Source organism: Microtus ochrogaster, chromosome 17 (genome assembly GCF_000317375.1).
Source record: "Microtus ochrogaster isolate Prairie Vole_2 chromosome 17, MicOch1.0, whole genome shotgun sequence".
Classification (NCBI taxonomy): Eukaryota; Metazoa; Chordata; class Mammalia; order Rodentia; family Cricetidae; genus Microtus; species Microtus ochrogaster.
In genome coordinates, this window is record NC_022019.1 from 30,718,643 (window position 1) to 30,733,591 (window position 14,949).

Below are 14,949 nucleotides of genomic sequence, written 5' to 3' on the forward strand. Positions count from 1 at the left end.
GGGGATGGAAATGATAGGACAGTAGTTGCTAAGGACCAGGTGGGGATTGAAATAACAGTCGGTAATTAAGGCTACAGAGATTTGGTCGTGTGAGAGGAAACGGATTCCAGAAGCCACAGCAGTGGTGGCTACAGAGTAAGGTAAGTGTAACTGGTATGGATGAACTGTATTTGGAATGACCCATTTCATGTTCCACGTATTATACCATGACTTCTAACTTCTGTAGTTTAAATATTCTGAAAACAAGCCAATTACTTTTCAAGACATCAAAGGAAAAAAAAATACCCACTATAAACCCTAAACTAAAAAAAAAAAAAAAAAAAAAAAACAGGAAGTGTTGGGAGCAGTGAGACCCCAGATCCTGAATTTCTTGTAAACAACTTATTTTCCCCTGATCTGAGTGCCTACAGCTGCTCTGAGCACGAGACCTTCAGGAGTTCCTGATGGCAGGAGAGTAGTTTCTGGTGGGTTTGGCTGGGGCATGGCTATCTCTATATAATCTGCCCCTGAACACAATAAAGGAGCATTCTTGGGGCTTTTGGTATCAGTGTTTAAAGGTCTCCTTGTCGGTCTGTCTCTGCGTCTGTCTGTGTTCTCAACCTCCAGCCCTTTGCCCAGGGCTCGTGTGCGAACTAGGTTCTAATGCACAGAGCACAATCACGGGGGCGTGGTGTGCAGCAAGGAAGAGGCAAGGCGGTGATGGTGCCAGCCTTTAATCCCAGCACTCAGGAGGCAGAGGCAGGCTGATCTCTGTGAATTCAAGGCCAGCCTGGTCTACACGAGCTAGTTCCAGAACAGCCAGGACTGTTACACAAAGAAACCTTGTCATAAAAAAATAAAAAATAAAAAAAAAAAAAACAAAGAGGATAGAAATTCATTTCAGATCAGTTGAAGCAATTTTACTGTGGAGACATCTGTAACATCATTCTGTGACTTCGGCGTGTACACAGATAAAGTAATACAGAGTTCATGTCGTACTTTCCCTATCAAAGAAGCCACATCTGTCCCCACATGACCCTCAACTCGCTACTCTCTGACAGCATGCCCCAAACACTCCCTGGGACACAAATCCAATATATACAGATTTATGAGACCTTTCCTTGTACTAATAGGAGGCCAAAGGTGGTCCCAGGGGCTATTTTATTAAACACGCATGTGACTCAAGACGAAACCCGTGGACTCTCTTCTAACACACGGCATCGCCCGCCCTCTGTCTGCTCAACAAAGAAGGTAAGAACTCTGCCCAACAGGTCGTGCCGCCACACCCTGCCCTGTGCACACAGACTTCCAGCTCAGCCTCGGCAGCTTGCAGACAGCCAGGTTATCAAAACCACATTGCACCGGCCACACCTCTGGCTCCACCATAAGCAGCAACAAAAGAGGGATGGTTGTGAGGCCAATGTTTGCAGATCAGAAAAACAGGCACTGTGCAGGCTGATCCCAGAGATAAAGGACTCGTGTCTGGCATCCCACAATGCACAGGGCAGCACCGCCTCAGCCAAGAACGTAACTATGAATAGACTCCTATGTTGAGTGCCAGGCCTCCAGCGAGTGACGTGTGTGCCCCCAATCCCGTGGTGCCATCGACCGCTGAGGGGGATCCACCTGTAAGCACAGGCTACCACCATTGTGCGCTGGAAAGTTAAGACGAACGTGCACGCAAGGCTTACGAGTATTATCTGGGTGATTTAAAAAAAAACGCCCCCTTTAACAATTAAACGAGAACCTCTACAGGTAGGAGACAGCATCAGGGTAGGCTTAAAGATCCCCCCACAAGAATCCAAGACCCAGCACGAGGGACCACTGAACTACATGCAGTACCCTCTCCCGGGTCACAAGACACCTCGCAGGGCCACTGAGTTACCTGACGACGCAATGCAGCTGCCAGTCATGCCATTCCGGATGCTGAACCAATAATCTCCATTTGAAAAAATGACTCCGCACCTTGCTGATTTGGGTGTCCAACCACAGAAATTAGCTCTGTCTTAGTAGGTTGGAAGACTGACAGTTTGCCCCATAAAACACCCACATCAAATGAAAGTTCATATTAGAAATAAAATAATAAATGACTTAGAAGAAAAAATATTAAACTAGCACAAAGCTCCAGCGCGTTCTGCCAAATGTTAATACCATGAGAACAGCAAGTCTGGCCGAGGTACCACTTACGATAAACACCACATGGATTCCCTCTGACAGTACTCTCAAGGTCCTCCCTACACAACCTCAGAAAGAAGGTCTAATTGCAGGCCAACAGACAAAACATCAGGTCAAACCACATGCCACGCCTAGCTTTGGGAAGACCAAAGTCCCTGAAGATTGGCAGTTCCGTGCTGTCTAAATATAAGGCAGTATAGTCCACACTGAACTACAATTAGTGTAAAAATAAAACAAAATTAACTCTGATCTGAGAATAATGAATATAACTTCAGTCAACTGCCTTTTCAGGTCCCCTGAGCAGGCCCACTACCTCAGCCAATCACCTTTTCAGGTCCCCTGAGCAGGCCCACTACCTCAGCCAATCGCCTTTTCTGGTTCCCTGAGCAGGACCACTACCTCAGCCAATCGCCTTTTCTGGTCCCCTGAGCAGGCCCACTACCTCAGCCAATCGCCTTTTCTGGTTCCCTGAGCAGGCCCACTACCTCAGCCAATTGCCTTTTCCGGTCCCCTGAGCAGGCCCACTACCATATTTTCAATCCGCACCGGCACCATTAAATACATCTGGAAGCGGAAGTGTCTGCAGAGTTAACACCTTAGACAGAGCTCTGATGGTCTACAAGGGGACGCTGAAGCTAACACCTTAGCTGGAGCAGAGAACAAGCTCCCTCCCACCATCCTTCCTTGTGGAACTCTAAAGTCAGTGAGGACCAAGCAGTTCTATGCAGAGCAGATCCTGCTGTGAGGAAGTCTGCTACCAGGAGCAACAAATTCCGCAATCAACAGCCTTAGCTTGGCTTGGTATTCAGAGCAAATCCACCTCTCAAAGCTAGTTCCTCAGAAATCAGTCCCAACAGGGAACTGGCCCTGGTTCTGCAAACTGGACACAAAGTCGGGAAACCCACCCACAGTCTGGGCCAGAGATCTGAAGGGAGAAACTTTCTGTGCCTTGTGTATTTCATAATGAAAACGCAGAACGTCAGTGTTGAGGCCATCATCCTGGATGTTCAAAGTGTGGACTTTCAGTTCTTTGCTAAGTTAAATCCCATAAAGCCCCTGAGCCAAGATCTTAGAAATAGACAGAGAGAGAGAGAGAGAGAGAGAGAGAGAGAGAGAGAGAGAGAGAGAGACCCATACCTACAAGGCACTAGGGAAGGAGGGCTCTAGCTGCCTTTGCTCATCTGCACCTTGCCTAGCAGAGCCATCTTCATTCAACATGGCCCTCTCTCACACTGAAGCCAAAGAACCAACCCCAGGACACCTGAAGCTGGACAAGTCACCTTCTTCTGCATCCCGGCCAACTAGTAAAGAAAGGACACTGGTCTCTTGGTGGAGGTGGCAGAGACTCACTCCCCAAGTAAGCAAGTGCAGTGTTTCAACGCTAGTGCAACTGTATTAAAGCTGTGACAGCGAATAAGTGACAAGTGATCTCATCGTGTGTGTGTGTGTGTATGTGTGTGTGTATGTGTGTGTGTATGTGTGTGTGTGTGTATGTGTGTGTGTGTGTGTGATGCCTAAGCACACACATGTGGAGACCAGCGAGGGTGACCCCAGGCTCCTCATGAATTTCTCCACTTTATTTGCTAAGTCACGGTCTCTTGGTGAACCCAAAAGCTACCAATCTGACAGGACTAGGAAACTTGCCAAGAATTCTCCTGTCTCCGTCTCCTAAGTGCTAAGATTACACACAAGCCAGGCTTCTGTGCTACCTGGCCTTTATATGGGGTCTGGGATCTAAATTCTGGTCATCATGCTTGCGTATCAAACACTTCATCCACCAAGCCATCTCTCCAGACCAACAAGCCATTTTTATAGAAGATCCGTCTCACAAGGTCAATCAGTACCAAACTACAGTGATGAGTTTGATGATGGCTCCATTTATACCACCCAAACTGATTTCTCCTGGGACTACGAACTGACACTGGGGCCTGGGCATGTGCCGCAAACATCCGCAGAAGGGCCTTCCAGATGCTCACCGCAGACAGCTTCAGCCCCACAGAGCAGGCCCGCGAGCTGAAGCAGCCTATGGCTTCACCTCAGGCACACCTCCAGCACAAGGCAGGCCAGAGGAAATTCATCTTTCCCACGCTCCTAGAGTTTCAGGCTGAATCTCTGGACTTCACAGAAACACTTCTGGGATAACCATACCAACAAATTAATACCTTGGGGAGTCGTTTACTTACGGTCAGGTAAGCCAATCTACCAAGCTGGATCGGATTCCCCAAAGGCCAGTTCCAAGTGTTAGCAGAGGAAATCGGAGGAAAGACAGGTGGAGTCACCTGCGCAAGAGCTCTGGTTACCTGAGCGGCACCTCACACCTGACTGGTGTGACTGTGGTGTCCATAGCACAGTGGTAACGAGAATTCCCAGAGAACTGAGCGGCAGCTAGGAGGATTAAAACCTACACAATCTGTAGGGAAATTTCCATATTCTCCTGCATGACAGACGAGGATGCCACAGACGTGATGACGGTGACGATGGTGATGATGAGGCCCCCTTGACTGCACCCCACAGACATGACTACCATTTCCACATCACAGACAAAGAAAACACTGTATATGCGAGAGCCTAAAATAGATCCTAAGACGCCAGGCCGCCACAAGCCACATAATCCCAAGATTAATAAACTGCTCAAAGGAAGAGATGTGGGAGGTACTTTGTATTTGCTGAAGAGAATCCATGCAAGTTCCAGATAGACCATAAAAAAGGTAAACAATGGGGCAATTTCCATCATTTGATGTCATCTCCAAACGGCAACTCAACCCTGAAAAGTGAAGTAAGCAGCTGGAGAAATGTCTCAGCAATTAAGAACACTCATTGCTCCTGCAGAATGCCTGGGTCTTCAGGAATGAGGTGCTATGCATATAGCACGCGTGGGTGTGTGTATGTGTGTGTGTGTATATCTGTCTGTCTGTGTCTGTGTGTGGTCTGTGTCTATGTGTGTGTCTGTCTGTGTCTGTGTATATGCATTGTCTGTGTGTGTATGTGTCTGTCTGTCTGTATATATGTGTATCTGTGTGTTTATCGTGTGTCTCTGTGAGTATCTGTGTGTGTATGTGTATATGTGTCTCTGTGTGTGTCTATGTGTCTCTGTGTGTGTATCTGTATATGTATCTGTATGTGTGTCTGTGTGTGTGTCTGTGTGCGTATCTGCGTGTGTATCTGTGTGTGTATCTGTATGTATGTCTGTGTGTGTGTCTGTGTGCGTATCTGCGTGTGTATCTGTGTGTGTATCTGTATGTATGTCTGTGTGTGTATCTGTGTGTGTGTGTGTCTCTGTGTATGTAGATACATGCAGGGAAAATAAAATACATAATATAAAAATGTCTTTCTTTGTTTAATGTAAAACAGGAAAACAAGAGAGCATGGTAGATCGGCATGTGGCGCTGAGAGGGTTCTCCAGACCCTGACACCCCTCTTCTGGCGGCTGCTGTTTCCTAGTGGCATGCTTCCTGTTAGTCAGGGCAAACCAGGAAGAAAGTGGCATTCCCCAACACAAAAGGCACTGAGCACATCACACCAGGTCCCATCATTAAACTTCAGCCTAAGCAACATAAAACACATTCAATAATCAGAGCGACAAGCAACAAGGAAACTAAAGTTTTCTCCAAAAATACTTTTTCTTAAGTTTAAGATAAATGTGTTATACCAAGACACACAACTATAATATGCCCTGTATTTAATATGGGTTTGGCTTACATTTCTCTTTACCTTGACAAAATTAACATAATTAAACAATTGGTGTAAAAACAAACCTTCCTTTCTCAGAGACTCTTCTCTCCTGGGTTTAATACTGAGAACCCCATTTCCCTGACAATTTTTATATCAGTGAAGAATTTAGTAAACAGCACCAAAAAAGAACATTTCATAAATACAGTTATGAGATTTATCTATGAAAACACTGAAAATCAATTCTGCATTTATCTTTTACCTAGATTCACCATAAATTCAATATCTCGTCTGGTATTATAAGGAACCACCATCTGATAGCAAGAGGAGGCTTACATGTTCTATTGGGAAAGTTTGCAGAATTAAAAATAATGGTGAAAATGATGATATTTATAATAATTTTTATAGCCCAATCCAAAGAGCAAGCTTCTCTAGTGTGGTTTAAACTGTTTTATGACTGGGTCTAGTCAGATAGTCTGAGAGGGCCTTGAACTTGTGACCTTCCTGCTTCAGCTTTCATGGCACTGGGAATATACACACGTGCCACAACACCCAATTTATTTACATAAATCTAATTTACAGAAGACTTCCTTCTGAGGCTTCAGGCGAAGCCCATCTTTGGCCAAGTCACCGTCACTTACCTTCTGGTAAATCATGTGACACATGGCAACTCTCAGCTTCATCCCTGCGCACTGCACGTGGTAAAAGTACAGGTGGTGCAACACAGCCAGGAGGAGCGTGCACGCAGACAAGATCGCGGCGTAGCCATAAGCTGTATGCAGAGCCACGGAGTCGCTGGGATCATAGTTCTCAAAATACTCAATGAATTTCCCTAAAAGTACGGGCTGGACTACTCTGGTGGTCTCCTAAAAAAAGAAAGAAAAACGGCATTCATTAGAAATATAAACCACCAATTTTTCTCAACACGGCTTTACTTCCACATGCCCCTCGCCCCCGACCTAGGGCAGAGAAAACTGCTGCCATCATTACTACAGCAAACCAGTATTCTAACCTGAACTCAGAGCCACAGGCTCAAAGACAGAAGCATGTTAACACACTGGGATTGGTCCAGGCAGATGTGCAATGCATGCTAGAATCAACTTTAAAAGACACCTGGCAGGCTGCCAAATAAATGCTGGCTGAAAATGAATAAGGAAAAAAATTAGTGGCCGAGGAGGAAAAGGGCTAGTAATCTGATTAAATACAGACATGCCAGCTCTTGGTCCGCCTTGCTTCCTATGGCCTCTCAATGCCCCACCCAGCCTAACAGGAAGTGACAGTGTGGTCCATTCACAAAAGGCATCAGCATGCTACCTCCTTCTGTTCCAGCCTTCTCCGCGACGACATTTGTGAAAACACAGGACCAAAAAGAGAATGTTCCAATCTTCCTCAGCGCAGGCTCTGCAAGTCCGTGCATCCCAGATTCTGCTGGGCAGGTGGAAAAGCCGCAGTCTGCACAGTCCCCAGGGAGACTGTGTAATATGTCTCTATCCCCTAGACACTGAGGTGTGCCAGGGTTACTGCCACCTTTGCTGAGGCAGTCTGGGATTGAAAACTAAACACGGCGCAAACCGTGGTTTCCTACCAGCCTTACAGCACCAGGCACTGATTATAAATCAAGATTAATAAGCATCTATGCTCCGAGACAAAAACCAAAAGCCAATACCAATGACGTGAGAGGCTCTGGGGAAAGCCATCTTCTGACCAGCAAGGAAGAACTGGAGCCCTCGTTACACAACAGTTCCCTGACTCACAGGCCGCTCATACCCCTTAGCCCACATCCCCACCCCCTGCCAATCCTCACGGACCCGTCCCCCAAAACCAAACACTCCCTGCAAATCAAAGTCACCAAAAGTAAACACGGGGGCCCACACCACTTCCTCCTCAAGGACAAAAAGGCAGGCTTGGAAATCTTTCAGACACTTGACTCTGCGCAGCTTTTCCTTTCAGATAACACAGACGTGCAAACAGTTGAGAGTTTGCTTCGCATGACTGTTTTCTGTCCGTGAGAAAGGACAGGGAACGAGAAGGAGAATAACAGAAACATCTCCCCAACCACTGATCCCCAGCCAGGACATTTACAGGAGATGCCTCGGTCTCTCAAACGGGCTGTGACCCCAAATCTGACCTCCCACTCTGTACGCACGCACGCGCACACACACACACACACACATACCACACACACACACACACACACCACACACAACCACACACACACATACATACACACACACACACACACACACACACAACCACACTGCCTTCCACGAGGTCATGGACGTTCTGAGTATTATACAGAAGGACATGCTACTCAATGAACGCATACGATCAAGGCCCTCAGACTCCATGGACTCCGTCCGAGGCTCCCTGTCACTCCGTCCCCAGTAATATCTTTGAAGAAGGGCAGAGAATTAATTCAAGAGCACCTGACCCCATGATCACAATGGCTGCACAACATTTCCTAAGATGACCCTTGGGTTTCCCTGAGAATTGAGGGCACCATGTTGTTCATATGGGGGACCTAGACCCTAGGACAAGCCGGGACAGCTGGGTCAACAGCACACTAACCTGGGCCCTGCACCTAGGAGCCCAGGGGCAACTCATACCACCCCAATTTGCCTGATACTCTGGACGAAGTCATGAAGTTTTTGTCACTCCCTCACAATTCTCCTGACAGGGAGCGAGCGAGCAATGCAATGGAAGACTTGGCAAATACAACAAAAGAGGTAACGAAGGGAAGGCAGGTCTCCATGCCCGAGCTGTGTGTTCCACAGCTAATAATCCTTTTATGTATATGGCCTCTTAATGAGTAACAGCTTGCGGCCAATACCTCCTCCTCCCATGGACCTATCCTTCCTATCCCCAACCCCTCACCTAGGAAGAAACAATGAAACAACTACAAAAATACCTATTCTCACGCTTTTAACTGAACCGAATTAAGCTTTCTGGGAACCTAGAAGGGAAGGTGAAAATGTAGCCGGGGATGTATTGATAACATGCTTATAATCCCAGAATTCGGAGGTGGAGGCAGGAAAATAGTTTGCAGCTGACCTGTGTCAAAAATAGTCGTAACTTCATCTTAGATCCATTCTGTGCCTTACCAAAGACGTTCCCTGCCCTTTGCCCCCCCCCCCTTAAAATGGCCAATCTCACGGTACAACCTGAGGGCAAAGAGATCCCTCAAGGCCCCAACAGCCAAAGTTCTGCCAGATAGCGGCCAACTTTCTGACTCCGGCTCACCCTGCCACTTCCAAAGTTGAGTTAGACCCACACAGTCGCACTTCCCAGTCCTCCCACTGAGACAGAAGATAAAATCACACCTACAAAAAGCGAATGTTTTAGGTAAGTTTACATTTTTGTGTTGAGACTTAGGCACAGCTATGAGACACAGTGGCACCAAATCTGGGGCTGGACACACCTGGCACCTGAACCTCTGAGCCCCTGAAGGCAGCTACCTCCCAGTGGAGGTTTGGTACTCGGTCTCCACCACTGTACTTTGCAGAGTAACTTACTACAGAGTTTGATGGGGCATTGTCCCCACCGGGCCTGGGGCCCCTTTCACGCTCCCTGAGGACCCGAGACTCTTCCTGCCTGGTTTCACAGTCCCTGATCTGTGTGATGGAAGCAAAGCAGAGGAAGCGAGAAAACTGTGAGAGAAAATGATGCTGAAGTAAAACCCACAAGCAGCAGGGAGCTGTGGGGGAAGCAGCGGGCAATGGACTGCAGAAAGGGTGGACCACGAGCAGCAGGGAGCTGTGGGGGAAGCAGCGGGCAATGGACTGCAGAAAGGGCGGCCAGGAGACAAGGGTTAGTGGAGGGAGACCAGAGACGGTGAGGTACGTAGCGGTTCTGGGGAACGCATCACTACCAAGATCTCAGAGATGCAGGAATTGGGATCTTCCACCCTGAACTGCACCGTGAGACCACAGAGAAGGGCCAAGCATTTGTGGTATGTTGCATCCACTGAGGCCCAGATTCGGACTCCACAAAGTGTGTGGGGCCTGAGCTCCCCTACCAAAGGAGGACTCTGAAGGCAGAAACCAGTCCCAGGGGAACATCACTACTGTTTGTCTTGCCCCATCCCAGTGTCTGGTCTTAGCGCATGGTAGAAACGTGGTGTGGAAACTGCAGGTCCTTCTTTGGTGTCAGTCTGGAATGTTTCTATACAGCAAGAGCTGTATGGGAGAGTACGCAAGAACCCAGAACCTAGATGTAGACTTCAAACCACTAAACAAAAGCACTCCGGCTGAACACAGCAGGGGAAAGTCAGCTCGGGAAACGCTGTGTTCAAAGGGAAAGATGATTCATAACTGGCTTTTAAAGTGACTTCCAGCCATCGAGACGGCTCATTGGGTAGCAGCGTTTGCCACGCAAGCACAGTGACCTGAGTTTGATCTCTGGAACCCACAGTGGAAGGAGAGAAGTGACTCAGTTGTTCTTTGACCTACACACACACACACACACACACATACACGCGCGCGCGCACACACGCACACGCGCGCGCACACACGCGCACACGCACACGCACACACACACACGCACACACACACACGCACACACACACACACACAAATATTTAGAAGGGCTTAACTAAAATACAATCACCTCATAAAGGAGCGTGGAAACAGCAGAGAAGACAAGAGCAGCCTTCTTTAAAGATTATCTCTTTCCTGGGCCAACAAAAAGCTCCTTAGCCCCAGCAGGGAAGGTCAAAGGGCCACTCACAGTTTGAAAACTAATTGTCGAAGAGAAGAAGTAAGACACTCTCTTGAGTTTTCTCCACATAAACACCTCAGGGTAACCAAAAGACTAAGCAGAGCAGACCTAGACGTTGTGGGGAGATCACAGCTAACAAACAAGGGGGAAAATAATGGTCACATCACCATGTTGCAGCCATCTCCCCTTAACCACGAGCACCCCCGACATCACACGGGGGAAACCAGCAAGCACACGCTAGGGTCCTCAGAGTGACAGCAGAGGGCACTGCAAAGTGGGGAGGAGCCAGGGACTCCTCGTCACACGTTCACTGACTCGGGAGGGGAACGCCATCGCGCCAACCCAGACTGTGGGAACCCCTGCTCAACAAGCAGTTCAGTGTTTTCAATTACAAAAATACTGACCGCAAAGGTAACTGCAGAGGGAAGGACAGACGGGCAGACAGAAAAAAACCCAAAGCCATCTAAGTCAACGGGATGCATCTCACTGGACCAAAGTCCAAAGCATAGGGGAAAACGGTGTGGCAGAACTGCCAGTTAAGAGCACATAGTGCACTTGCAGAAGGTCTGCGTTCAAGTCCAGCACCCAAGCCATCTATAACTCCTATGCCCTCTCCTGATGTCTGTTGGCCCTGTACTCATGCACAAACCCACATTCAGACATGTGCAGTATACGTAATTACAAGAAATGATATGTGGATGGGTGGATGGGTGGATGGATGCATGCATGCATGCATGCCAGATACATTGGTGCTTACACTACTGATAATCTCAACTATTCAAGATCAGGTGAGGCCGGAAGAACAATTGAGACCAAACGCCCTAGTTACCCACACAGTAATCAAATTAATCGATAAAATGTAGGCTTAAAAAAAAAAGAGAGAGAGAGGGAAATGAGCCCTGGCAAGGCACGCTGATGATATTAAAGCTGTAGTTAATGTGTCTGTGAACAATGGCACGATAATCCTGCAGCCAAAAGCACAACCGTTAAAGGTACAAACAGAAACATTTCCTAGATAAATGGTGTGATACGTGGGGACAGCTTCAAAATGGAGTGAGCAGGGTCTGGATGACTCGCGTCTTGACAGTTGACAGATTACTCAAATGTGGCTTACAGGCAGACGGGGGCTCCTGATTCTGGTCGAGTTTGGTGTTTCTAGAACGTCCTAAAGATTCTATGAAAGAAAACGTCCCCCCGAGCTTGGCCCTAGATGGCAAGCAATTACCACAGAGTGGGGACTAACAAATTTTCCTCCTCCTATGGTCCCCCACAAGGAGTCCAAACAGGGGAGTACGGGGGAGGGGAACAGAACATCTAAAAATCACACACTTTGCTTTAAAAGCCAGGTCTATCGCTTGCGAGTCCGACGTGTGCCGTGTATTATAACCTCTTCTGAGCCTCCATCTACAACTGAGGGACTCTGCCATGTCTCCCTCAGAAGCATCCCGGAGATGACCAGACAATCCCACAGTGGGTGTGAGCTCTGACTGCTTTCTTTAGGTCACGGGAAGAGCCTGGTGGCACACTCAGAGCTCTGGGGTTCACGAAATGTTAAAAAAACTAAGTTAGATTAAAAGGCATAAACAAGCACAATGGCTGGTGGCTAGGACATTAGCGTGCACAGATGGTTCTGGAACCCCACGGCTTACAGACAGCCATGGCAGAGTAAGTGACTCGACCAGAGTTGTTTATGAAAGTCGAGTTTCCCTGGAAGCTGCATGAAGAACCCCACTTGAGGACAGTGTTTTAGCTGCTAATATTTGTTTCCAACCATTACAAATACGATCTTCTCCCAGGGAAGCAAATGGTCCTCTGACTTTTTAATGGAAACGTTTATAAGCATTTCCCTTGTTTCTCACTCAGGGTCATCACTGTGAACGTTAATAAGCTGATGCAGACTGCACAAGAGCCCACAGTGCAAACACGACCAACCACGCCGGCTTCATTCTAGGCTCGCTCCACCCGTCCCGGCCCGTGCCATCTTCCCCTTGGTACCCACTTGGCCTCCTCGGATGAGCTTGACGGTGAGGGGCACTCAGAAGAAAGAACTGGGAAGTGCAAAGGGCCAGGGAACCTCCCGGGGATCAGCCATGAGCAAATGCACAGAACTGTTGACTTCTGACCCTGGGTTACCTCAAACAGACGCCTCCATGAGCCCCTACAGCCTCTACCTGGAGCACAGACAGTCAAGTAAAAGGCTGCCCACATTTTTAACAGTCCCCAACACTATCTCCAGGATCCAATGCCGCCTTCTGGCCTCTGTGGGCAGTACATGCGTGTGGGTACATAAACGGATACACACACACATACACACACACACATACACACACACACTCACACACACACATACACACACACTCACACACACACATACACACACATACACACACATACACACACAGACACACACAAGACACACACACTCACACACATACACACACACACATACACACATACACACACAGACACACACAGACACACACACACAGACACACACACACTCACACACACACATACACACACACTCACACACACAGACAGACACACATACACACACAGACACACACACACATACACACACACAGACACACACACACATACACACAGACACAGACACACACAGACACACACAGACACACACACACATACACACAGACACAGACACACACAGACACACACACACTCACACACACCCCGCATGCGCGTGCATGCACACACAAAACACTCACACAAATAAAATAAAAGTAAACTCTAAAAAGTCTTGGCCAAAGGCCAAGTCGGCAGGTGAAGCTGGCGGTCTATCATTGCCCTTCTTGCCAAAGGTCAAGAGAACAAGACTTAGCCAACCCCTACCATGCCTTGCCTATGACAGGTACAAGCAGGAGAATCCGCTGAGGCTCCCTTGATGTTCCCAGCTTCGCTGTCCCACAACCGAGAAACCTCACACCTCAAAACTCAGGCCTGGAGTGACGTGAGGGGGAGGTCTGGGCAGACTCTCCCCACAGTGCTCTTGCCTGCAAAGGCTCCAGATAGGTGGGAACATATTTCTGTGCCCATGGCATTTCCCTGGAGGTGCACCCAGGGGACAGACATGCTGGGAACTCACTGTCTGCTCAGAGCTGGCTTTCACTGGCCTGCAGGAGTGTGTCTGCATAAACCCTCCCCTACTTGTTTCTAGGATGTCACCATCAATCCTCAGTTTGCACCAGACAAGGTAGGGCCTACTTAGACATACAAGCAAGACTTCTGCAACTAGCATCTCACTGCCTCTCCACCTGGGGAAGGTCTTGCTGGTACGGGTGGGTCACACAGATTAGGGGTCAACACAGGTGTTGTGTTCCCAAAGGAGTACCGTGTGCATTTGAGTCACTAAAGAAATAGATGTTTTGCACAAAATGCCTCACTGAGTTCATCCTTCTGCAAATAAAACTCAGAAACCAATGAACACCACAGAGACGAGATCCCAAAAATGAGAAACCAATCCATAAACTATGAAACTAATGCTCATTCTTCTGGCTCAGATGGAAACCTGTGATAGTTGGGAGTGACTGTCAACCCTACCACTTACAGAATTACCGGGGAGATGAACTTCTGGGCATGCCTGTGAGGGATTTCTAGACTTGATCCTCTGAGGTGGGAAGACCCATCCTGAATGTGGATGACAGCATTCGATGGACTGGGGGCCTGGGCTGAGTAAGAAGGGCAGAAAGAGCACTGGCCTTCATCATGCTGCTTCCTGATTATGGGCACCATGTGACCACTGCCTCCGGGGCCGCCAACATGCTCTCCCACCGTGATGGGATCAGATGGGCTCTCCCTCAGACTGCCAGCCACAACGAACACTTCCTTCCTGAGATTTTGTCAAGTATTCGATCACAGCCGCGAGTAAAGGAACACATGTAAAATCATAAGCATCACCTGAAGGCGATTTCTTCTTGCTTTTTTGAGACAGGGTTTCACTAGCCCAGCTGACCTGAACTCTCTTCCTCTTGCTCCAACTCTCACCTATTTGAGTAACAGGCAGGTGCAACCACACCCATCAGGCCATGAACTTTGAAATATAGCTGAATCCTTATTAGCTTCCTCATAAGAAATTACTTCTGAGGTGGTGGCACATGCCTTTAATCCCAGCACTCGGGAGGCAAAGGCAGGTGGATCTCTGGGAGTTCGAGGCCAGCCTAGTCTACAAGACAGTCAGAACTGTTACACAGAGAAAAGAGAGAGAAAAAAAAAACTGTCTCAAAAAAAAGAAAAGAAATTATTTCTGACTTCTGCAGATTATCAGCATCAATGGGCCAGTCCGTGAAAAATAAAAGTATTTGTGTTAGAATACATGCTTCTTTTTGGCTGACTGAAAAGGAAGAAGAGGAGGAGGAGGGAAAGGAGGAGGAGAAGGAAGAAGGAGGAGGA

General features: G+C 48.0%; 1 protein-coding gene across 1 annotated transcript in view; it reads right to left on the bottom strand.

Moving 5' to 3' along the window:
- Abcc4 (ATP binding cassette subfamily C member 4) overlaps nucleotides 1–14,949 on the bottom strand; it is a 201,246-nt gene that overhangs the window by 147,469 nt on the left and 38,828 nt on the right. Inside the window, exon 4 of the mRNA XM_005355662.2 lies at nucleotides 6,465–6,689. Coding sequence (XP_005355719.1) covers nucleotides 6,465–6,689 — 225 coding nt within the window. The remainder of the gene's footprint in view (nucleotides 1–6,464; nucleotides 6,690–14,949) is intronic.